At 41.7% G+C, this 26,961-nt stretch overlaps 1 protein-coding gene across 1 annotated transcript in view; it reads left to right on the top strand.

Annotated features, from left to right (window-relative positions):
- The window catches only part of SPATA17 (spermatogenesis associated 17), a 183,784-nt gene that overhangs the window by 27,955 nt on the left and 128,868 nt on the right, over positions 1–26,961 (top strand). The window contains exon 4 of the mRNA XM_056110766.1: positions 18,343–18,393. Within this exon, the coding sequence (XP_055966741.1) occupies positions 18,343–18,393 (51 nt within the window). The remainder of the gene's footprint in view (positions 1–18,342; positions 18,394–26,961) is intronic.

Raw genomic sequence — 26,961 nt, 5'->3', positions numbered from 1 at the left:
GCTAGCAGTTGCTTTAAGTATTTTGCTGACCCTTCCCTTCATATTAGTGACACTTCTGTTAGTAGCTTTTTTATTTCTGCTCTCATTTCTTCCTGTATTTTATTGGCTATCTGTTCCACTGTTTCTTTCATATCCTCCTTTAATTTACTAGATGTCTGTTCCACCATTTCTTTTAGCTCATTGAACATCCTCAGCATTTCATCTCTGAATTCTTTATCAGAGAGATTGTATTTGTGGGTATTCCCTGTTGAGGCTTCTCAGCTCTTTTCTTCATCCACTGCTCATGGTTGGGATCTGCGCTGTTTCTTCATGTTGCTGTAGTATCATAGATGTGCAGGCCTCCAGTTCTCTATCAGTGTCCCCCTTTTGCTGTTAGGGAGGATTCTGCTCGAGCTTTGTCAATGATGGTCCCCCTTTTCCCCTTCAAGGATACTAACTTCCTCCTTGGTGCTCCTGTGTGACTTATCTGGGGCCTGTAGTGAAGCTTCAGGGATGTGTTTTTTTGTTTGTTTGTTTTTGTTTTTTTTTTTAATTAGGCTGCTCAGATTCTTTGTTCACCATTATTTTGGTAAGTTTGGGGAGTATTTTGATTGGAGTAGGCTAGAGGACTATTGGCCTAATGTATTTAGGATAGCCACACTGTCCTCTTAAGAATTAGATAATGGAGGTTGAGATATGAGTCAAAGTGCTATGAAAGGGGAAAATAACTGTGGCCGTGTGAGTGGTCACTGCTCTATAAGCCACACCCTACCACAGCTGTCCTTTGGGGGAGGGGCCTGCATTGGTGCAGTCCTGGGTTCGAGTTCTACTTCCAATGCACTTCTAAAACCAGAGTGCTGTAACAGAAGGGGAGATGAACACCCAAGAATAGTTGAGATAAATACTAGGAGGTCTGCTCCACGGCTTGGAAGCCAGCATCACATGCTGGGGGAAAAGGCAGCTCAGATAGAGAAGGGAATACCAAGTAAAGCGTGTTTGAAGGACTTGCTCGGGAAGCAAGATGTGTGCTGAAAGTAGACTATAGACCGAACACAATGACCACTCAATATCACTATTGCAAACCACAACACCCTAAAGGAAAGAGAGAGCAAAAGGGAATGCCCTGACACAGAGGTGGGGCGGGGTGGGGTGGGGATGGGATAGAGGGGGTAGGAGGGCTACTGGGTTCATTGGTGGTGGAGAATGGGCATTGGTGGAGGAATGGGTACTTGATCAATGTATAACTGAAACCTAAGCATGAAAGTTTGTAAGTCTACAACTGTACTTCATGGTATTTCACTTATATAAATAAATAAACCAGAGTACCCTCTCGCCTACGTGCTCATAAAGGCACCTTAGCCAAGAAGGGGTCTTCCAGTTCACTGTGGCATCTTGCTCAGCTCACTGCCCAGGAGACCACAGTGCTATTTTTTTTTCTTATAAGAAGATATTTCAAGACCTCGAGATATTTCAACATCTTCCATATTTAACTTTTTCATTACTAGGTTTTACATTCAATGATGATTTTGCACTAGAATACTTGTCATTAAATGTATCAAGCAATGGTTCCTAATACCATCATTTCTACTTTTACTTGATAACATTTTACTGTAAGGAAGAGTTTTTCCCTTTAACACCACTCATTAATATATTTATTTATTTTTGTTGGTATGAATTCATAGATTCTTATTTTATTTAGTGGTTCATGTCTATAATTCATTACCATACTGATTGGTTTGGTGTTTACACTGTTCAAGATTTGATGGTCTGAAAATCCTCTAGCATATGAAGCCTGTTAGTCTGGCTACTCCCAGCTCTGTGCTCAGGGTTATTTTGGAGGTACTGAGGAGACTATGTGGTACCAAAGATCAAAGTAGGGTCAGCTACATACAAGGGAGCACCTTGCCCCCTGTCCTATCTCTCAGCTGTCTGATTATTGTAGGAAGCTGGAAGCTGTTTCAGAAAAGTTCTGCTTTTTACTTTAGTTTTCCTTTGTGCCGAACACAAGAGCACCCAGTGCTTAACATGAGTGCTCATACATAGAAAAAGATCTCAATAATTATCAAAAGATATGAAAATAACTGCCACTTGCTGATTGACTGGCATGACTAAAATATTGACAGATTTGAAACCACTGATTCAGTATGCTTGTCTTTTGAAGGTTGTCTAGACAGATCACAAAATGAGTGACAATAATTTCCTGGTAGGAAGTGAACTGAGAACCTGAGCAGGGGAAAAAGAGCAGGAAAGAGACTTTTTTAGCTACAAGCTCTTTGGTTGCTTCTGAATTTTAAACAATGTGAATATATTAACTATAAAATTAATTCATTATAAAGAGGAGTTCATTTCAAAGGCACTTCCCCCAAACACACATGGATAGTTGATTGTGCAGCTGAGGAGTCAGTGTTGCCTTCAGAGGTCAAAGAAAGGAGACTTGAGCTTACCTCTGGCTATTGTAGATCAAGGAGCAGAGGGCATGGTATGTCAGTTAGGAACAGCAGGAAGGATGCTTTGGAATTGGGGTGGGGGGGCGGAGCTGGTATCATGGGAAGCACAAAAGAATATTGACTTTAAGGCTCAGGGTAGGGGAAGAAGAAAAAATGTTGGTAGGGAGTTGAGGGTGGCTTTTGGTAAATTGTTACCAACGTATTTGACAGAATTTCTTTCTTAGTCACATTTCTTACATTCATTGTTTCAACCTGTATCAGCAATATTGTATGGAGAGGAGAAAAAGCAGGTAATGCCTGATGCCTGCATTTTCTCATGGGGGAATGGAGAGCTTGTGAAATGGGAGAGTTAAATGGATGTACCCAACCTTCTCAGATCCAGATCCAATCAACCTCTATGCTCAGTGTAGAAGAGCTTCTCTGAGGGGTCCTCAGTGCTCCCCTGCCACAGAGGTCCTCCCCTGTATTTCTTTACTGTAGTACATGGTCCTACCTTCAGTCAGGAAGTGAGGCCTGGGAGGCAGTCCTCTTTAACTCCCACCACTTCTTACTCCCTCCTGGCCACTTGCCCTCTTACAATCTCTTGATCTTAGTCTCAGTTGCAGAATCTCACTCCAAAGTCTACAGTCCTCTGCATGGCCCACAACAGACTGTTCACCTAGGTGGTTTCCAAGCATCTCTGCCTCATGCTGCTGCTCTTCTGTACAGCTAGTCTCTGAACACTGGAATCCATGTGGAATTGCCCATTTATGCAATGTCTGATGTTTTTCTTCGTTTTAAAATATTGTGTGATCAACCCAGAAGGCCCCTTTTCACTCTGACATGCCCCCATTGGTCTGCATCACTCCTTGTCTCCCAAGGCTTTACTTCAAGGTCAACCTGTACTGATTCCAGAAGCAGAAAAACACTGGAGGTTGACTTCAGTCATGAAGCACCTTCCTAACTGGGATTTTATCTCCCTGTGACTCTTTTCTTTTTCTAGCTGTCATGTGGGAACCGATCTAGATGGCAGTGATGGCCAACTCCACTGTGTCTCAAACACATTTTGGTGAATGTATCACATAGCAGAAGACAGACATATTTTGGATAGACATAGAAATAGTGATATAAATGATTCACAGGAATACACATTAGCAGACTTTTTATCTGGTAAGTGTGGATGATAATTTCTACCCATGAGTGCCCAAACCATCCACTGCTACCTTTCCATATGAAAGAATGTCTCTCTCTATTTTACTGAGTTGTGGTTAGACCAAATATGCTAACAGATGTGACCTACAGACACAAGGTGAAGCATTAAGCTGTAATCTATCTTCTCTTCTTGGACAAGAACTGCACCTCACAGCTAGGCTGTCCTTTGCCGTGAGCTAAGACAGAGCTAAGACAGAGAGAACTAAACTAGAACTGGGAACTAAACCACAGAGGAATCTGAACCCATATTTGTAGGATAACACTCTTTTGTCCTTCCTCAGGTAGCTTAGGTTTGTCAGGTCATACCCATCTAAGGACACTAAACTTGTATTGTAAGCAATGTCCTTTCTGTGTGGACACAGGAAGACAGTTAATATTATGCTTTGTAACTTGGGAGTTGATTGACTCCGAATCATATTTACTCCTGGGCATCTGATTTCTTGATTCAGTTGCCCTTAGTTCCTAGCACCCCAAAAGTAGGGTCCCAACGAGGGACTGAATGGACGTAGGGCAAGCAGTGAGCTACCCTGGCATCGAAATGGACCAGGCCAAAGAGCCAGGATACTCAACTATAAGTTGAGGGCATGATCATGGACAAATGCTGTCATGATCCAAAAGTAAGTAACGATGAGACTAGGACCCTACTGGAGCTAGGAAGATTAACCTGGCCTGAGGACTGCGGAATGTATAGTGAGATGTTCTCAGGAAGAACCAAACTAAGTTTATATCTCTTACTGTGCTCATACAGAATGACATTGCTAGAAATATTAGAAATAGATTTATTACAACTATTTAAGTAGATTACTAACTGAGGGAAGAACACACCCTTGTTGGGATCCCACCCTTGAGCAGATCTAGTAATCTGGAGTAATCTCTGTAGATGAGATTTTATCCTTGAGTTAATCTCCTGGAGGAGTGGTCTTACCTCTCTTTGTTGATTCAATATTCAACCCACCTTTATGTCACCGCCTTATGTGACTACTATATAAACTAAGACTGTAAGCTCAGGCAGAGGAGAGTCAGAACGAGAGGGACTCAAGCTTGAGAGAAAGAACAGCCGTCCTGAATCCAGGCCACACACAGAACTCAAGAGCACTGAATGCAGGTGGTGAGAAAGAGCCATCCAGTGAGCCTGTGAACACACAACCTTCGGTGTGTTAAGATTTTACACATATTCATTGTGAGTTTGGAGTAAATGTTTGGCTTAGTGACCTTCTAGCATGGCTGCATTTTCATCTCAGTCAAGCTAACGGATGGTTAGCAATGATAACAAAAGCATGGCTATGTATCAGAAACATTCCAAATGGGGCACTCAGGGAAGTGCACACAAAGATGTCTGGAGCTTTTGGAGCTTGTGATGTTGCTAGGACACCTCCATGTGGTGATATCTTGTAAGGCGATTGTGGATCTCCCAGAAGTGCCTGGCACACTATAATTAGCACTCCACAACTGCTTATTAAAGTGGAGCTGAGATTAAGAGTCAGCTGCAGAGATAAAGGCATTAGAGCCATCATTATAAGACAAGAGGATTTTCTACCTGATGGGAAAAAAGCATCTGAACAGTGGAGCATGAGGCCTAGAATAGAGTTTTTGCAATGCCTGGAGGGTAGGCCACCACAGAAGAAAGGAATTACAGATAGATGGTAACTGGAAAAACAAAGATCAATATTTCAGGACCCAGTGAAGAAAACTTAGAAGTCCTGGAGTGGCCAATTCCCAGTGAATTGTGGAAAGCCCTAGGATCTCTTTGGGGGAATTTGGCTATATTTGAACAGCCTTCTCAAATTCCACTGCAACAGGCTACATCTACCAGCTTTAAAAGAATTCTCATCTTGCCTCTCTTCTGTAATCAGCCCCAAGTTGTCCCCATTAGGCCACAACGATATTGCATCTATTATTAGCAGCAGTGCAGCTAGTTTTGTGACATGACTCTGCTACCTGTTCTTGTCATGCTGTTCTGTCTGGCAGTTTAACCCAGATTTGTCCATCTTAAGGCTCCCCCTGGATCAACTCACTATCTTGAATATCTTTGCCTGTTCTTGAGGATGTGTTCTGATTTCCTTCCTTCCTTCCTTCCTTCCTTCCTTCCTTCCTTCCTTCCTTCCTTCCTTCCTTCCTTTCTCTCTCTCTCTTTTATTATCAGGAAGTTTCTAGTTGCTGGATATGTGTTCTGAGCATGTGTATTTCATGCAGACCAAGATTTTGACTAATTTTCCTACCACTTCTTCCTACCAAATGCTCCAAAAGCCCTACTTTTGGGGGGGCCTTCTTGTGTACAACTGTCTGGTGTTCTGTCCATTTCATTTGGATCACTTCCTGCCTGCTGCCCCCCACTTTTTAAGATGCTGAAATGGACACAGTGATTGCTTAGGGTGATTGTGTCAGGAAAATTGTGACATTTTCTCGCATATGACCCTCTGCAGCACTGGCACCTTGATTGATACTTAAGGGAAGTCTATACCAGTATTTCTCAATCTTTATCCAGCTGTGGCCCCTTCTGACCTTGTTTCCTCCCTGTGCTTCCATCATCCTCCTGGTTGACCCTCTGGTCTCAGGCCATGGCCTGGTTCTATTTACATGATTTTCACCTTTGGCTCCCTTGGAATTTCCTAGGGGCATTCTAGTATGCATCTACTTTTCCTTGTATGATACTTCTTTTCCTCATGTGATACATACTACTTTTCATTTTCCATTCATTTTCCATTAGTTTAATGTCAAACATACTAAGCTTTTATCGACATACTCTAAGTGGAAGTACAAAGATTACCCTAATATACATGGTTATTTATGTATTAGTTATAGAAATGAATATGTGTAGCTATAATCTTGGACAGCTTAATTTTATATTTTCAAATTGAAATCAAGCATTTAATATCATGTATGAAGACCACATTAACAAAATTCAATTAAAGTTCTTGTTGAGTAGTAGAAAAATTGAATTTTTCCAAAAAGTTAATTTATACACAATTTTATTAAAATATATTATTCGATCACGATCATGATCACGACCATCCTGTTAATCGTCCATTGCCTCGAGCAGGCCCCGGTAATGTCTCCTTCATCCTAACCCTGAGATTTTTTTAAAAAGTGACATATTCAAATATTCAAGACTCTTTCAGAGTTAGGAGAATGAGACCCATCATTGTTACTGGTATCTGGCATATTGGGTACGTCACGGGGAGTTTGCCAGACTCTGCCGTGTGGGCAGGTTACATTTGGTAGCCTGCCAGTTTGTCCAAAGTAGGAATGAGATAATAAAATGTCAAGCGGCTGTGAATGTGGCCGTGCGCTTCTGGGAGCTGGGTTTTAGTCTCTGAGTCTTGGCCGTTGATGGGATTACACGGCGCCAGGGGGGCAGATGGTGGGTGTAATCCCCGCCTACTGGAATTTGGAGGATCTGAGTGGAGGATTAAAAAACCTCCAATTGACGGTTTTGCCTGACTGATGTCGCTGTTGTCCCAAAATTTCGAACAGGATCGGACCACCGTCTCCTTCGTGCAAAATTCTACTTCACAGAGCGGGGAGAAAGGGCTGCAAAGTTCAAAAAGAGAACTCCCAGAATGACCACCAACTGGGAACTCTTTGGTACTATTGCGGCAACATGGAAAGATGCCATTGTTGACAACATTCACGAGGAATACGATCGACTGGTTCAGCACCTCCATGAATGTGCGAGGAACTCCAAGAGAGAGATAGCCACAAAAAAATCGCCTATCTTTGAAAAATCTTGAGCTAATTCGCCAGCGTGGTTTGGCACATGCCTCAGGCAACCGCAAGCTAACGTCCGAGCTCACAAAGCAGTGCAGAGATGCGATCAAGGAAGACCTCAAAGAGAGAAGAGCAGAAGTACTGGTAGATGCGGCAGAAGCCGGGAAAAGTATTCGTAACGCCCGCCTGTCCTTCACCAACTACAAGACCAAGATGACTGCCCTCTGACGTCCTGATGGATCCATCACATCCTCCAGAGTGGCAATGGAGAAGATTATCCATGACTTCTACTCAAATCTCTTCGATAGCCATGTCCACTTGCCAACATACCAAATTCCACAGGATGGATATGTCGTTCCCAATGTTCTCCCTTCCGAAATCCGACACGCCATTTCGTCAGTAAAGAAACAAACAGCACCCGGCCGAGACAAGGTCAGACCTGAACACCTGAAGAACCTGCCTTCAGTACTCATCAATATACTGGCTCGGCTCTTCACTCGCTACCTGTCTGAATGCAAGGTTCGGCCCCAGTGGAAAACCAGCAGGACTATACTACTGTTCAAGAAGCAAGACATCCATGACATTGGCAACTATCGCCCGATCTGCCTATTGTCTGTCATCTACAAGTTGTTCACTCGAGTCATCCTAAATAGGATTGGCAGAACACTAGATGAAGGACAACCATGTGAGCAAGCTGGGTTCCGCAAAGGATTCAGCACCATCGACCATATCCACACGATAACCAAGCTCATTGAGGTTTCTCGGGAGTTCAAGATGCCGCTCTGTTTATCGTTCATTGATTTAAAGAAGGCCTTTGATTCTGTTGAGACGGAAGTGGTCATTGAAGCCCTAGTCAATCAGGGCATTCAAGCCCAATACATCAGGATCCTCCGTGAGCTGTATTGCGGATTCACTACCAGGATCTCACCATTCTACAAAGAAGTGATCGTGGATGTCAAGAGAGGGGTGCGGCAGGGTGATACCATTTCACCGAAACTCTTCAGTGCCACCCTCGAGAACATCATGCAACGACTAGAATGGGAAGGAATGGGAGTGAAGATCGATGGTCGGCAACTACACCACCTCCGCTTTGCTGATGACATTGTTTTAATAACACCAAACATCAGCCAAGCGGCACAAATGCTGGCCGACTTTGACCGTGAGTGTGGAAAGGTAGGACTACAGCTGAATCTTATGAAGACAATGTTTATGAGAAAAAGCCTTGTTCCTGATGCCCCATTCGCTCTCAACGGAACGACCATCTCCGAATGCAACAGCTATGTGTACCTAGGCCGAGAGGTCAACATGACAAATGACCTGGCACCCGAGCTGCGCAGGAGGAAGAGAACGGCTTGGAACGCCTTCAAGAACGTCAAAGAAATAGCTAAGAGGACGAAGAACCTCTGGCTCCGGGCACATCTCTTTGAATCCACTATTCTTCCTGCATTAACATATGCCTCAGAGATCTGGGCCCTACACAAACAAGAGGAGAACGCTATTCAGGTCTTCCAAAGAAGAATAGAAAGAGCTATGCTTGGAATATCACGTTTCACTCAAATGAGAGAAAGAATCCGGAGTTCCGACATCCATCAATGATCAAGAATCAGGGACGCTGTCTCATTTGCCAAGGTGTCGAAAATCAGATGGGCTGGTCATGTAATGAGATTTAAAGACGACCGCTGGACTAGAGCTGTTACCGACTGGATTCCACGGGATGTCAAAAGACCGCGTGGCCGCCCACCTACCAGATGGTCAGACTTCTTCGTCAGGATCATGAACGATCGGTTTGAGGCCCTTCATGTTCCCGGAGCGAACAGATGCCATTGGGCTACACTAGCACGCGACAGGGACAAATGGAGATGTTACTGGCGCCCGCTCAAGCAAATCGACGACTAACAGGAAGTTAAGTGATTAAGTGATTAAGTGAGTGGAGGATGCTCAGCCTCGATCTGAGCAGGCTGGGAGATCTCAGTCCCAGGACCCACATGCCTTTGTTCCTCTGCCGGTACCTTCATGTGTGCAGAGAGTGGTCTCAGCATTGTGGTGGCTGGTTCTGGAGGTCTTCGGCTTCCGGAGCCCTGGTCGGGATGGGGAGGAGAACTCAACCCACTCCCCTCCAAGGGGCCCCGGCGAGGAGAGGACAGCCAGGCGCGGGGGCAGGAGACTCTGTGCTGTTCTCTTCCGGGAGCTGGGTTTTATAGTCTCTGAGTCTTGGCCATTGATGGGATTACACGGCGCCAGGGGAGCAGTTGGTGGGTGTGACCCCCGCCTACTGGAATTTGGAGGATCTGGGTGGGGGATGCTCAGCCCCAATTCGAGTAGGCTGGGAGATCTCAGTCTCGAGACCCACATGCCTTTGTTCCTCTGCCGGTACCTTCATGTGTGCGGAGAATGGTCTCAGCATGGTGGTGGCTGGTTCTGGAGGTCTTCGGCTGCTGGAGCCCTGGTCGGGGCAGGGAGAAGAACTCAACCCGCTCCCCTCCAAGGGACCCTGGCGAGGACAGCCAGGCACGGGGGCAGGAGACCCAAATCATCAAAATAATTTACTGATGAAAAACAAGCTAACAGTATTTATAGGCTGCATATCCTTTTACTGTTTTTTCTTAATTTTTTATTAGTGAAACACCATGAGGTACAGTTGTAGACTTACAAATTTTTGTGCTTGGGTTTCAGTTATACAATGATTGAATAACCATCCCTCCACCAGTGCACATTCTCCACCACCACCAGTCCCAGTATACCTCCCACCCCACATCTCCCCATCGCACCCTACCTCTGTGGCATTCCCTTTTGTTAACTCTCTCCTTTTGAGTGCTGTGGTTTGCAAAAGAGACATTGAGTGGCAATCTTGTTCGGTCTATAGTCTACTCTCATCACGCATTTCCCATCCCTAGAGGAACCTCCCAACACCCTTTATTTGGTGCTCCCTTCTCTATCTGAGCTGCCTTTTCCCCTAGCATGTGCGGCTGTACTCAAAGCCATGGAGTAATCCTCTTGGTACTTATCTCAGCTATTCTTCGGTGTTAGTCTCCTATTTTGCTACTTTTTGTTCCCCAGATGAATGTAGTCTTTCTATGTCTGTCCCTTTCTGACTCATTTCGCTTAGCATGATACTTTCCATGTAGTACCACTTATATATGAATTTTATGACTTCATCTTTTCTAACCGCTGCAGAGAACTCCATTGTGTAGCTGTACCAAAGTTTCTTTAACCAGTCATCTCTTCTCGGGCACTCAGGATTTTTCCAGATTCTAGATATTGTAAACAGTGCTGCAATGAAAAATCAAGTGCAGATGTCACTTCGACTATACTTTTTTTGCCTTTCTGGGATATATTCCCAGGAGTGGTATTGCTGAGTCAAATGGGAGCTCAATTTCTAATTTTTTGAGGATTGTCCATACTGTTTTCCAAAAAGGCTGAACCAGTCGTCATTCCCACCAGCAGTGAAGGAGAGTCCCTTTCTCGCCACATCTGCACCAACAGTGGTTCCTTTTGGTCTTTTGGATGTGGGCCAGTCTCTGTGGTGTGAAATGATATCTCATTGTTGTTTTGATCTGCATCCCCCTGATGATTAATGATATAGAGCATTTTCTCATGTGCCTTTTAGCCATTTGGATTTCTTCTTTGCGAAAGTTTCTGTTCATTTCATTGCCCCATTTTTTGATGGGGTTGGTTGTTTTCTTCTTGTGGAGTTCAACCAGCATTTGTATATCCTTGATATCAACCCCTTGTCGGATGTGTTTTCAGAGACTATCCTACAAGCCATGCAAGCCAAGTCCTGGATTCGAATGCTGGCGGGCAGACTGATCCGGGTGGGGAGGAGACCTGCGGAGCAGTATTGGGGTGGGCGGGAAGAAGGGGCTCAGGCCCGCTTCTGTCCCAGGGTCCGAGAGGACGACTGGGCCTTTGCAGGGTGAAAGCCAAGTCCAGGATTCGAATGCTGGCGGGCGGACTGACTTGGGTGGGGAGGAGACCCGTGGATCAGTGTTAGGGGCAGGCGAGGAGGAAGGGGCTCCCCTTTTACTATTTCTTATAAACTTTTTCATCAGTATTGAAAGGAGTAACAAAAGAAAAAAGTTTATTATCTTTAAGCAAGACAAAGTATATCATCAGCTGTCAGACTTCATTGTATGTTATTATAATAAATCAAGAGACTTTTTTGATGAATAGAAAAAATGTATATAAAATATTAACCACTAGTTTCAAAACTCATGAGGTTGACTTGCTTTCTTCTACAGACATGTTTATTTCACAACACTAGATGGATAAATATTTATTCTGTAGCCGAGAAATTCCAAATCGTAGTCTTGGGAGATGTCCCAAAGGATTTTCATGTGGAAGTCTAGGTTCTATCCCCACCTAGTAGATGGTTTTTTGAACAGTACCAGGAGTGACACCCAGGTGTCTAGCAGGAGTATCCCCTGAGCACTGAAAGATAATGCCAAATAGAAGGGGGAGGGGAGAGAAATGCTGAAGTCCTTTTAAATTTATTTCTCTAGGACTTCCATGGACAACACTGATCACTTTTTAGTATCAAGAAAGAAAACAAATTATATGTTCTTTTTCATTCAGGATCTTACATTATAAAAATACATGTAACACAGCATAACTAAAAACTCTGATTTACTAATATTAATTTAAAATTTCATCAATATTTTATTATAATTATGGAATGACCTCATATTTTGGTACATCTTTGAATTGTATTTTAATTGTATTAATTGTATCTATGAGGAATACTATAATTGTTTATTTTTCCTTTATTTTGGTGGGAAAAGATAGGCACTTTTAAAAATCAGCAAAGAGATTGGTGTCAGCTGCCAAGCAAACGAGGCAAAGCATATGTACAAAATAGTCATGATTATTTGATAATAAACATTTTAATAATTATGCCCACAGTTATGTACTGAAGGTAGCACTGATGTGGAAAATAGCAAAGGCTCAGGCTTGTGAGATCCCTTACCTGTATGTGCTTGACTTTGGAAGCTAATTGGCTTCACATTGATACAGACATGTCCCCTTTGTTGCCCAATCTAGCAAATCAGATAGCTGATCTGGTCAAGAAAGATAGCTGTATTCTGTGAAAATATTATAAATATGCTGCTACCTTCAGTATTCTACATTTTGAGAATGGTTGCCCATCTCTGCATGGAAACTCCTCAACAGCTGCTCACCCACCAAGGAAAGATGGCGTGACACGTTCGGCTAGCAAAATGTCATGGAGCCACTGGATATGATGATAGGTCAAGGAGAAACTCAGAGTTGAGGAAAAGGCTAGTTTTATCTCAACTGGGTAAAAAGGAACTTTAGTGGAAATTAAGCCACAACTGACTCAAGGAGACTAATTCGGACTCTGAGTTTCAGAATTAAAGAGAGTGAATATTTTTGGCTCTTAAGCATTCAGGTTCTGGTCTTGTACTTGGCTATGGTAATGAAAGTCTAAAGTGAAGAGCTAGTGAGGAGGATAAGGAGGAGAAGGAAGGACAGAAGGAAGGAAAAGAGGAATAGATTTGCATGCCTGATGGAATACAGCAACTTCAGAAAGACATAGAAAGTAACGATGAGACAAATATAAAAAAAGCATGAGATAAACAAGGAAGTGTTTTGAGGGAGTGATAGTAATTATTCTAAAGGACACTACCTGGTGCTTTAAAATGATGTGAAAATATCAACTGAGCAAGGTGAATGCTGGTCTTCTCCATTTGAGGTTCTCTGGTTGGAAAGAAATTTTTTCCTCATATAAATGCAAACCTACCCTTTCCTTCCTTCCTTCCTTCCTTCCTTCCTTCCTTCCTTCCTTCCTTCCTTCCTTCCTTCCTCCCTATCTCTCTCCCTCCCTCCCTTCTTTCCTCCCCCTTATATTTCCTCTTCCTATCTTGCAAGGATCAGTAGGATTTAGAAAGCTATAAAACACTGGTAAAACATTTAAGTGAGGGGAGTGGTAGAACATGGAAGTAAAAAGAAAGCGTGCAATAGTTTGATCAGATGAAAGTTTCAAGGGACCAGATAAGACTTTTAGGAGTTCACTGTGAAACAAATAGAATGTGAACAACCTGAATTTTGAATATTACTATGACCTCTTAAAAGATTGGATATCATTTATTTCCTCCCACTCCACCCTCTATCACTGAATAGAATGAAAATTTAGAAGATTCCTATATGGAGTATGCTTCCATCAGTAATCACTATCTTCTAGAGGAATAACAAGGTTGAGATGTGTGCCTTAGCTTATAAATCCATCTGTCTTTCCATGATCTAAAATACTGAAGTGTTGTTATATTAGCCAGCTCAATTCAAGATGTCTTGCCTTAAGCAATTGGAAACTACTGAAGATCTGTCTGTCCTCCTGTTGTTCATCGATTTGCTTGGGCGGGCCCAGTAACGTTTCCATCATGAGACTTGTTGTTACTGTGTTTGGCATATTGAATACATCATGGGTAGCTTATCAGGATTTGCCGTGCGGGCGAGATACTCTTGGTAGCTTGCCGGGCTCTCCGAGAGGGGCGGAGGAATTGAACTCAGGTCGGCCATGTTGGCTGCGTGCAAGGCAAACGCCCTACTTACTGTGTGATCGCTCCAGCCCACTGAAGATCTATGAGTAAAAATATTTAAAGAATTTGATGAAATTTGCCTTGTAGAAAATTCATCCAGTGGGGGTATTAAGAATGGATTAGAAAAAAAAATTTTAAAGTAAAGCAGTAGGAAGACTGTCAGTTCAGGCTTGCAAACAGAAGCCTAACAAAGCTCAGAGACTAACTGAAAATTATGAATAAATCATCTTTAAAACAGAAAACAAACATGGACATTGGTAAAACCAAGCACTCTCATATTTTTCTTAAAAACAGAACAGCGGACCAAAACATTTGGCGATATGTGCAGTAGAGTCACTACTTTCAAAACTGAGGGCTGGCGAGGGTAGGAGGACGTCCATCAGAAAGAGCATCAGTGCTGACTGCAGTAGGCCAACTTCTGTTGGGGTCCACTGTCCCATCCTAACGGTCCACCTGTGTTTTCTACACCAAGAATATAGTTGTGAACACGAATACAACCTCCAGAAAATTTTTCAGAAGCCTTCTTAAAATTGAGCTAGGGATTGGAGATCATACATCTAACAGATAATTGGTTGGCATCCAAATGTTGCTCTCTCTCTATCCCAGAAATTCTTTCTACTTTTTTACTTGTATCTGTTATGACTATATCATACTAGTTATTTGTCCATCTCTTCCACTATTATAGACCCCCTGCACGTCTGCTTTTCTATTCCTTTATAACATTTGGAAACTGTCCTTAATTGGGTGCCCTATTTTCACTACAATGAAACCATAACCTTTTATGCTTGATTTTTCACCCCACATCTTCAGCCTTCCCCTCTAAAGTAGACTTGACATCTTAATAATGAAAGATAGGAGATGATAAATAGTAGGGAAAACGTAAGAATTTTGTCTGCTGAGAAATTATAATGGCCTATCATTCTTAGATGTATTATTTTTAGAAACTAGGATATGCTTTGGTTATTCAGTCCCATAGAATGAAGAAGAAAATAACTTGTAGCACAACTCTAGAAAATAATATCAGAATAAGGTTTCATTTCAGTCCTTCATATAACTGAGTCCTTCATATAACTGAGAAAAGCATTAATATAACAGATTATCATGATTATGTCAAATGGAAATAAAAGACTTGATGAAAATGTATAATTTTAATTATACATTTAAATGTGTTTAAATGTGTTTTGTAGATATTTATGAAAATTTACAGTGTATATTGAAAGATGATTTTTATGGGGGTGTGGGGTGTTTGCTCCATGCCCAGTGGTGCTGGAGGAGCATGTAACACTGGGAACTGATTCTGGGGTACCTCCACATAAAGCTTATGCTTCAGTCCTTTGAGCCAGTCCTCTGATCCAGAAGATTTTTTGATTTTTTTTAAATTATAGTGAAGTGTATACAGTATAAAATTTATCATTTCAACTCTGGGGCACCTTCTGGAGGCAGGTGGGCTGAATACCCACCAGACACCCACACCCACACCCCCCCACTGCAGCCACAGCAAGGGCTCAACTTCACCGCTCTCAACTATTCTCTGCAGAGACGCCAACGTGTGAATAATCTCAGGTGCTTGGTCACCAATCCAAGAATGCTGGTGTTCAGCAGAGTCAGTGTGGGGAGTCCCCGTCCTCCACTTCCCCCTACCCCCACCCCCAACAGACACTCACACACACTGTGCTTCTGGATGGCTCTGCTGCCCCACCTCTCACAAACACCACCGCCCTCTTAACTCACTGGCCCAGATGCGACCTTATGACACCTCCTAAAGTTACAAACATCTTAATGAATTTTTACACTAGGACTTAACCCTCCAATCAGCTATAACGATTTTCACATAAATTGAAATTTTTATGCCTATTGATTTTAATATTGGAGCTTTGTTACCTAATCAATTTTAATTCTAGAATTATAAAACCGTTTATAATTGTGGCTTTTTTCTACATTAAAATAAATTTTTAAACTTGTTATTTCAGCCATTTAACACTCCTCTTTTGTGGCATCCCACAATATATATACACTGATTTCAGCCATTGCCATTGTCTGCCTGTTCTAGCTTCATCATGTCTATCCTTATGCTTTTCCATGCATCCATTCAGAACACACACTACCTCTCCCTCATCCCTGGCAGCTATTCTATCTTTGTGGAATTGACTCCTCTAGGGACCTCATAAAAGAAGGATCCTGGTAATTTTTCTTATGTCTATTTTTTTGTTACTGTCAAAATTGTTCCATAATGTCCTTGATTCACTGAAGAATGATACCCAGCAATCAAAGCCCTGGAAACTCTTTTCCATCAGCTATGCCCAGAACACCTTTAGTTAAATTTTATCTCATTGGAATCCTCACAGCCACTCTAAGAAGTATGTAATAACCCACTTTGTGAAGATGGGCAGAAACACCTACAGCCTTTTAAGTGGTTTGCTCATATTGGCTTATAGAATCACTACAGGACATGAACTGACATCGGAATTTTGATAACATTTGCTACAACTAATAGTTAAACAGCAATATGATAAAGATAAAAGTCTCAGGATCTCTCTTTTCTTTTTTTTAAATTTGTTTAATTTTTTTTTACTTGAATCACCATAAGAAACACTGTTGCAAAGCTCCCCATGATTGGGTTTCAGTCCAACAATGTTCCTATACCCATCCCTTCACCAGTGCACATTTTCCACCACCAATATCCCCAGTTTCCCTCCCACCAACCCTCCTCTACCCTGCCTCTATGGAAGACACATTTGTTTTCATTCTCTCTCTCTCTCTCTCTCTCTCTCTCTCTCTCTCTCGTGCACGCATGCTCTCTATCTCTCTCCCTGTCTCTCTCTCTCTCTCTCTCTCTCTCTCTCTCTCTCTCTCTCTCTAACTATGTCTCTCTCAGGATCTTTTTCTCAGTCCAAATATGATATACATAAGTATGTAATTTCTAACATGAGTCCCTCCTTAATGGTTATCACTGCCTTGATATAACTTGAAGAAATAATGATATTAAAGTTTTTTTTCAAAGGTAAAGTACTTAAAATGTACCTCAAAGACTAGGAATTATGCCCCATTTTGTATAACATTGAAAGTTTGGAATAAAAGTAACGCCACTGTATTCATTTGTATACAACATATAGCAGTCAACTCTCTTCTAATTTATCAGTGTTGATAAATGATACAGCCGTTCTCTAGACAATTTGCTTTGGATTAGACCAGATAATTTAAACAATACTAATTAAAGTGAAACCCTTTTATATGAATTCATGTTCATCAAGGGAAAGGAAAACCCCTATATAAAAGATTCAGGCACGTTTTACTGGATTTGTTCCTTAACATTATTAACACGAGCTAAAGTTGTCTTAGTCGAGTAAATTGAGTTACATGGGATAAGTTTGTGCTGTTGAAAAATTTACATATCTCATAGATAATTTAAAGAATACCTGGGGTCAGAGAAATAGTACACTGTGTATGGTTCTAGGAGCACTTCCAGGAGTCATTCCTGAACACAGAGCCAGGAATAATCCCTGAGCACTACAGAGTGTGGCCCCTCCCCTCCCCCCCAGAAAAATAATAGGTTTTGAATTAAGTTAAGGCATTTGTCTTGCATATGCTGATTCCAGCTTAATCCCTGTGTACCACCAGGAATGATCCTTGAGCACAGAATCAGGAGTAGCTCCTGAGTACTACTGGGTGAGTCCCTCAAAAAACAAAGATAACAGAATAGATGTGGAAGCTTTATTTAAAATCATATTTTCACTGACATAAGCCAAATATTTAAATTTTTCTATCCCATGAGATCTGAAGATGAGTAAAGGCATCTCTACCAAAAGGAAACCAAGATATTAGGAAGTCTTCATTGTTTCAGGGGATTTGCTATAACTTGATATCATTGTATTTATGATTTTATGGTGTTAAAATGAATATTGAATGACACAAAATTCCCCAGGATTGCTCAGGAGGCAGCTAAGTACATACCATTTTGTACAGATAGTTGGAAGGTACAATTTTGCTCCATCACTGCATCCATATCCCTGAACGATTTCGACTGAAGACAGCATTTCTTTGAATTTTTCATTAAATCAGACGTCTTGAAATATGAATTCCTTTTATGTTTCTGTGAGTTTTGGCTAAAAGAACCCCAGTGAATAAATCATATGATACTAGGTGTCACCCGAACTTGTGAATATTTCTGCTTTGTTATTCTATTCTCAGTAGAGCACCATTGATTATCAAACTCAGCGGAGAGCGTTTTATGATCATATATCTCCATTAGCTTCTAGTTTGACTACCATAGATTTTTCTGGTTAAGCTTGCATTATGTATTAGGAAGCCTATCTCTTCAATACAAAGTTTGATTTCATTTTTCTAAGCCCAGAACTCTTATTATGTATTATGTATAAAGATCCTTATCTTTTATATGTAAAAATAGGCTGTGCTGTCTCTGTGTAGCTGAAATCTATGCCATCATTTTTTTCTTTCTTGATTCCCAGGAAGCATGTTATACTATGAAGATGAATCTCTACAATGCAATGGCTGTCAAGGTAAATATTTCTTCACTTGTTAAACAAATGAAAAGTCAATTGTGCCCTGAATTCACTTTTAATAAAACGAGCAAACCAGAATAATGCAAATTTGATTGATATGCTAATGAGAACAAGAGGAAAGAGCTCCTGGCTTCAAAAGTTAGTTCTTGGTAGTATTAAAAAATTTGAATAAAATACAAAACCTGTAATTATCAGTGCTTCCATTTTAGAGTGTTAAATATCTTTGAATCATAACTAGAACAAGACTCTAAATATAATGAAGTAATGTATTCTTCAGATGTCGTCTAGAATATTGTGATAAATAGATAAACAATGCTTTGGAATATAAGATTCCTGCCCCATACAAATCAATTAGAAATCATTCACCTGATTTAACTAATAAAATCTGTTTCCAGAGTAGAGGTCATATTTCTACCATTTTTTGGTTAATTTTTACATGTTATTTTACTGATTTTACTGAATTTAATGATTATGAGATTCTCATGGTTCTACAAGAATTGAGGATTGGTCACAACAAAAATATCATTTCTACTCTTGTTATTTATTGCTAATCTACTACATATGGAGGAATTATGTTCCTGAATTCCCTTAAAATCCATGTTGCCTTATTATCTTCTCTTTCATTCTACTAAAGGGTTTTAATTTGGGTGAAGCACAGTAGTAAAAGTACCTTCTGAAAGTCCAGTATTGCACATCTGGCAGGTAAATTGTCCTGATTTGGGTGATATGTTCTACATTGGGAAGGGTGGTTTCCTTTATGACCATGAATGTGTCAGGACTGTGGGTGGAAAAGAGTATCTGTCTTTGTCTCTACACTCCTCTGTCCTGTGCTTTAAGAAGATGAAAGAAGAGAAAATGAAGAAGTAATCCTTCTGCTTTTTTCACTGAGCCATAGGCTTCATATCCATATCCAGCAGCACTGGGAAAGACCCTCCTACAAACACAATAAGAAAAATGCAGTTTGGGCCTCTTCCTTTATTTATTTAAATTTTTTTAATTGAATCTCTGTGAGGTAGACCCTTACAAAGATGTTCATAATTAGGTTTTAGTCATACAGTATTCCAACACCCATTCCTCCACCAGTGTACATTTCCTAGCACCAGTGTTCCCAGGTTCCCTCCCATCACCCCCCACTCCCCACCTCCCAGCCTGCCTCTCTAGCAGTTGCTTCTCTGTCTCTGTCTCTGTTTCTGTCTCTCTTTCTTTGTCTCTCTGAGACTCACTCTGTCTCTGTCTCTCTCTCACTCTCTCTGCCTCTCTCCTTTTAGGCACTGTGGTTTGCAGTATTGATACTGAAAGGTTATCAGGAATATACCTACTTTTAATACTCAGTTCTTGTCCAGTGTGATCATTCCCAGCTATTATTGTCATACTGGTTTCTTTTCTATCTTACCTACCCTCCTCACCACACACACTTATTCCAACTGACCAATCCTCCTAGTCCCTGTTTTCTCTGGCCATTTATATTAGTCTTCTACTATATATTTTTTTATGTACAACAAGTGAATGCCATCATTCTATATCTTTCCCTCTCTTGATTCATGTCACTCAGGATGAAACTCTCCATATCCATTCATTTATAGGAATTTGCAGACAATATGATACTATACTTAGAAAATCCTAAAGACTCTACAAAAAAGCTTCTAGAAACAATAAATTTTTATAGTAAAGTTCCAGGATACAAAATCAATGCCCCAAAGTCCATGACTTTCCTATATAAAAATAGTTAAAGAGAAGAAAGAAATATTAAAATAACAATCCTGTTCACAATAGTGCCTCAGGAAATCAAGAACTTCAGAATCAGCAAAACGAAAGAGGTGAAGGAACTATCACTTGATCACTTGATCCCCCGTTATTCATCGATTTACTCGAGCGGGTGCCAGTAACGTCTCCATTCATCCCTGTTGCATGCTAGCGTAGCCCAATGGTATCTGTTCGTTCTAGGAACATGCAGAGCCTCAAACCAATCATTCAGGGTCTTGATGAAGAAGTCTGACCATCTTGTAGGTGGGCGTCCACGTGATCTTTTGATGTCCCGTGGAATCCAATCAGTAATGGCTCTAGTCCAGCGGTTGTCTATAAACCTCATTACGTGTCCAGCCCATCTGATTTTTGATGTCTAGGCAAATGAGAAAGCGTCCCTGATTCTTGAGCGTTGACGAAGATCAGAACTCCGGATTCTATCTCTCATTTGAGTGAATCGTGATATTCCAAGCATAGCTCTTTCGATTCCTTTTTGAGAGACCCAAATAGTGTTCTCATCCTGTTTTCGTAGGGTCCAGGTCTCTGAGGCATATGTTAATGCAGGAAGAACAGTGGACTCAAAGAGATGTGCTCATAGCTGGAGGTTCTTTGTCCTTTTAGTTATTTCTTCAACGTTCTTGAAGGCATTCCAAGCCGCTCTCTTCCTCCTGCGCAACTCAGGTGCCAGGTCATTCATCATGTTGATTTCTCGACCTAGGTATATATAACTGTTGCATTCGGAGAGGGTGGTTCCGTTGAGAGCAAATGGAGTGTCAGGAACAAGGCTGTTTCTCATAAACATTGTCTTCGTAAGATTCAGCTATAGTCCGACCTTTCCACATTCACGGTCAAAGTCGTTCAGCATTTGTGCTGCTTGGCTGATGTTCGATGTTATTAGAATGATGTCATCAGCAAAGCGGAGGTGGTATAGTTGCCGACCATCTATCTTCCCTCCCAAGCTTTCCCATTCCAGTTGTCGCATGATGTTCTCGAGGGTGGCACTGAAGAGTTTTGGTGAAATGGTATCACCCTGCCGAACCCCTCTCTTGATATGGATGATTACTTCTTTGTAGAATGGTGAGATCTTGGTAGTGAATCCACAATAGAGCTCACGAAGCATCCTGATGTATTGAGTTTGTATGCCCTGATTGGCTAGGGCTTCCATGACCCCTTGCATCGCAACAGAATCAAGGGCCTTCTTTAAATCAATGAACGTTAGACAGAGCGGCATCTTGAACTCCCGAGAAACCTCAATGAGCTTAGTAATCGTGTGGATATGGTCGATGGTACTGAATCCTTTTCGGAATCCGGCTTGTCACATGGTTGTCCTTCATCTAGTGTTCTGCTAATCCTATTCAGGATGACTCGAGTGAACAATTTGTAGACAACAGACAATAGGCAGATTGGGCGATAGTTGCCAATGTCGTGGATGTCTCCCTTCTTTTTTTTTTTTTCCCCCTTTATTTTATTTTATTTTTTTTAAAGTTGTAGATTTACAATTTTTTGTGCTTTGGTTTCAATTATACAATGATCAGATACCCATCCCTCCACCAGTGCCCATTTTCCACCACCATGGATAATATCCCTCCCACCCCCATCCCCCCATCCCCCCGTCTCTGTGGCAGGGCAATCCCCTGTGTTCTCTCTCTCCTTTTGGGTGTTGTGGTCTGCAAAAGAGGCATTGAGTGGCAAACATGTTCAGTCCATAGTCTACTTTCGACATGCATCTCCCCTCCTGGGAGGATCCTCCAAACATCCTTTATTTGGTGCTCCCTTCTCTATCTGAATAGCCCTTTCCTCTAGGATACCCGGCTGGCCTCTAAGTTATGGAGTAATCCTCCTGGTGCTGATCTCAGCTATTCTTGGGTATTAATCTCATACTTTGTTACTTTATATCCCCCAGATGAATGCAATCTTTCTATGTCTATCCCTCTCTTTCTGACTCATTTCGCTTAGCATGATACTTTCCATATTGTACCACTTGTATGTAAATTTCATGACTTCATCTTTTCTAAGAGCTACATAGTACTCCATTGTGTAGATGTACCAAAGTTTCTTTAACCAGTCATCTGTTCTTGGGCATTCAGGTTTCTTCCAGTTTCTGGCTATTGTAAAGAGTGCTGCAATGAACAAACAAGTGCAGATGTCACTTCGACTATACATTTTTGCCTCTCTGGGATATATTCCCAGGAGTGGTATTGCTGGGTCAAATGGGAGCTCAATTTCTAATTTTTTGAGAATCGTCCATACTGTTTTCCAGAAGGGCTGAACCAGTGGACATTCCCACCAACAGTGAAGGAGTGTCCCTTTCTCGCCACATCCACGCCAGCATCGGTTGCTTTTGTTCTTTTGAATTTGGGCCAGTCTCTGAGGTGTGAGATGGTATCTCATTGTGGTTTTGATCTGCATCTCCCTGATGATTAATGATGTAGAGCATTTTCTCATGTGCTTTTTTGCCATTCGGATTTCTTCTTTGAGAAAGTTTCTGTTCATTTCATTGCCCCATTTTTGGATGGGGTTGGATGTTTTCTTCTTGTGGAGTTTAACCAGTATTTTGTATATCCTGGATATCAACCCCTTGTCAGATGTGTATTCGGTGAATATCCTTTCCCATTCTGTAGACTGTCTTTGTATTTTGGTCACTGTTTCTTTGGAGGTGCAGAAGCTTCTTAGTTTAAGATAGTCCCATTTATCTATCTCTGTTTTCACTTGCTCGGCCAGTGGCGTGGCATCTTTGAAGATACCATTAGCTTCAATGTCATGGAGGGTTTTGCCAACTTTATCTTCAATGTACCTTATGGTTTCTGGTCTGATGTTGAGGTCTTTAATCCATTTTGATCTTACTTTTGTACATGGTGTTAGGCAGAGTTCTGAGCCTATTTTTTTGCATGTAGCCGTCCAGTGATGCCAACACAATTTATTAAAGAGGCTTTCCTTACTCCACTTCACATTACTTGCACCTTTATCAAAGATTAGATGAGCATATGATTGAGGAGAGATGTCAGTGTATTCAACCCTGTTCCATTGGTCTGCAGTTCTGCCTTTGTTCCAGTACCATGCTGTTTTAATTATTACTGCTTTGTAGTACAGTTTGAAGTTCGGGAGGTTGATTCCTCCCATTTTCTTTTTCCCAAGAATTGCTTTAGCTATTCGTGGGGGCTTATTGTTCCATATAAATTTCAAGAGTGTTTGCTCCATTTCTTTGAAGAATGTCATGGGTATCCTTATAGGGATTGCATTGAATTTATACAATGCTTTCGGTAGTATTGCCATTTTGACAATGTTAAGTCTCCCGACCCATGAGCAGGGGATATCTTTCCATTTCCTCATGTCCTCTTTTATTTCCTGAAGTAGCGTTTTGTAGTTTTCTTTGTACTGTCTCCCTTCTTGTATAGTAGTACAGTCCTGCTGGTTTTCCATTGGAATGGAACCTTGCATTCAGACAGGTAGCGTGTGAAGAGCCGAGCCAATGTATTGATGAGTACTGATAGTAAGTTCTTCAGGTGTTCAGGTCTGATCTTGTCTGGGCCAGGTGCTCTTTGTTTCTTTACCGACGAGATGGCATGTTGGATTTCGGAAGGGAGAACATTGGGAACGACATATCCATCATTGGTATGTGGTATGTGGGCAAGTGGATGTGGCTATTAAAGAGATCTGAGTAGAAGTCATGAATAATCTTCTCCATTGCCCTTCTGGAAGATGTGATAGATCCATCATGTAGTCGGAGGGCAGTCCTCTTGGTTTTGTAGTTGGTGAAGGACAGGCGGGCATTACGAATGCTTTTCCCAGCTTCTGCCGCATCTACCAGTACTGCTGCTCTCCTGTTTTTGAGGTCATCCTTGATGGCTTCTCTGCACTGTTTTGGCAGTTTGGATGTTCGCTTATGGTTGCCTGAGGCATCTGCCAAGCCACGTTGGCGAAAACTTCAAGAGTGTTCAAAGAAAGGCGGTTTTTTGTGGTTATCTCTCTCTTGGCATTCCTCGCACAATCATGGAGGTGCTGAATCATTCGATCATGTTCCTCATCAATGTTGTCAATGACGGCATCTTCCCATGTTGCCACAACAGAGCCAAAGAGCTCCCAGTTGGTGATCGTTCTGGGAGTCCTCTTCTTAAACCTTGCATTCTTTTCTCCTCATTCTGTGAGGTATAATTTTGCACAAAGAAGATGGTGGTCTGATCCCTTTTGGAATTTTGGGACAACAGCAACATCGGTTAGGCAAAACCGCCAATTGAATATGATGTGGTCTATTTCATTGTGGAACCGTCCATCGGGAGACTCCCATGTCTAACGTTTAGATTCAGCCTTTTGGAACTGTGAGTTACCATGGAAGGTTTTGGTTGACATGATGAACTCAGACAGTCTGTCACCCTGTTCGTTCCATTCTAGGCCATGGGTCCCGATGTGGAGTTCATCGACTGATCTTCTTGGTCCTATCTTGGCATTAAAATCACCGACAATGATCTTGTAGAAGGTGTGATCTTCTTTATAGAACTTCTCCAGCTCCATGTAGAACTTCTCAGTTTCTCTTTCACCATAACTGGATGTTGGTGCATAGACAACAAAGATAGAAACTGCCGGTAGTGAGCCACATCTATTCAAGTGTAATCGTCCGATTCGGGTTTTTAGGCATTCGAATGAATCAATGCTCGTGGCTAAGTTTGTGTCGACAAGGATACGGACACCACCGACGCCTCTTTTATCACATGTTCCAAGGAACAGTTCTTCTCCAGTGTCGAAAACGGCATGATGTGATTGATGTCTTCTCGTTTCGGTCAGACCAATGATCTCGTACTTGATCTTTTGCGCTTGCACCATAAGGTCATCAATGGATGCAGCAGATGCCAGCATACGAGCATTAAAAGTACAGACAATAATTTTTGTTTTTCTTCATTTTGGCAGCCTATTTCTGCCTTGGTATTTTATCAGCCTTTCCTTCCATATCCTTCTCAACTCTGCCATATTCAGGGTTAGGGGAATGAGATCCATTTATTACTGGATTTGGCATATCAATTTGGTCTATTTTTCATAGACCACAGATAGCTTGTCAGGCTCTGCCGTGCGGGTGGGATATTTAAAGGTACCCTGAAAACTTAGAGAAAAGTAAATAAATAGTCGTGCGGCCGCGAATGTGGCCGTGCGCTCCCGGGAACTTGTTGTGATAATCTCTGGATCCTGGCCATTGTTGGGGTTACGTGGTAGTTGGAGGGTGTAACTGTCTAGCTACTGTCAGGTCCAGTCCCAAACCGTGCAGGCTTGGAGATCTCAACCCCGGGTCCCACACACCTGGGTTCCTCTGCCAGTTCTGTTATGCCTGAGGCTTATCCAAGTGTGTGGAGAGTGGCCTCAGTATGGCCTTGGCTGGGGCATGGAGGTCTTCAGCTGTTGGGCCCTGGCGAGGATAGTCAGAAGAGTCTCCTACCCTGTGCCTGACTATCCTCAAAAGAAACAGTGACCAAAATATAGAGAGAGCCCATGGAATGGGAAAGAATATTTACCCAACACCCATCTGATTGAGGGTTAATATTCAGAATATATAAGACACTAGTAGAATTATACAAGAAAATACCTCCAACCCCATCAAAAAATGGGGAGAAGAAATGAACAGAAGCTTCCTCAAAAAAGAAATGCAAATGGCCAAAAGGGACATGAAAAAAATTAGCTCTATATCGCTAATCATCAGGGAGCTGCAAATCAAAACAACAATGAAATATCATCTCACACCATAGAGACTGGCACACATCCAAAAGAACAAGAATAACCAGTGCTGGTGTGGATGTGGAGAGAAGGTGACTCTCTTTCGTTGTTGGTGGGAATACCAACTAGTCCCGCCTTTCTGGAAAACAATATGGACAGTCCTTCAAAAACTAGAAATTGAGCTTCCATATGACCCAACAATATCACTTCTGGGAATATATCCTGCAGGTGCAAAAAAGCAAAGTAGAAATGACATCTGCACCTGTATGTTCACAACAGCCAGAATCTGGAAACAACCCGACTGCCTGAGAACAGTCGACTGGTTGAAGAAATTTTGATACATCTACACAATGGAATACTATGTAGTTGTTAGGAAAGATGAAGTCATAAAATTTGCTTATAAGTGGATGTCATGGAGTATAAATGGACGGTCATGGAGAGTATCCTGCTAAGTGAAATGAGTCAGAAAGAGAAGGACAGACATAAAATGACTTCGCTCATTTGTAGAATATAAAATAACATAATAGATTGACACCCAAGGACAGTAGAGACAAGGGCAGTGAGTATTGATTCATGTTGGAAACCTGCCTCATGAACTAGGGGAGAAGGCAGCTGGAATAGAGAGGGGATCACTAAGTCAATGATGGTTGGAGGGATCATTTGGGATGCGAGATGTATCCTGAAAGTAAATAAAGGACCAAATGTGATAGCCTCTCAGTATCTATACTACAAACCACAATGCCCAAAGGTAGAGAGAGTATGGGGGAAATTGTCTGCCGTAGAGGCAGAAGGAGGGTTGGGGTATTGTGTGTGTTGGCGGTGGGGGGGAGGATACTGGGGCATTGGTGGTGAAAAATATGCACTTGTGGAGGGATGGGTGTTTGATCATTGTATGACTGAAGCTCAAACTTGAAAGCTTTGTAACTGTATCTCACAGTGATTTAAAAAAGTGAATTTTTTTAATGAGTGAACTTTAATGGATGTATTTCTAAGTGTCTTTGTAAGTAACTGCCTGCGAAAACTGACTCTCTGATGTGATTTTAAGTATGTGCTCATCTAAACATGACAACCTTTATTCTATATCATTAGCTCATTTTCATTTCTTTTTTTTTTAATGTAGGAGTA

The sequence above is a fragment of the Sorex fumeus genome, unplaced genomic scaffold, assembly GCF_029834395.1.
Source record: "Sorex fumeus unplaced genomic scaffold, SorFum_2.1 ptg000010l, whole genome shotgun sequence".
In the NCBI taxonomy this organism is placed as follows: domain Eukaryota; kingdom Metazoa; phylum Chordata; class Mammalia; order Eulipotyphla; family Soricidae; genus Sorex; species Sorex fumeus.
This window is presented reverse-complemented; position numbering and strand designations above follow the sequence as displayed.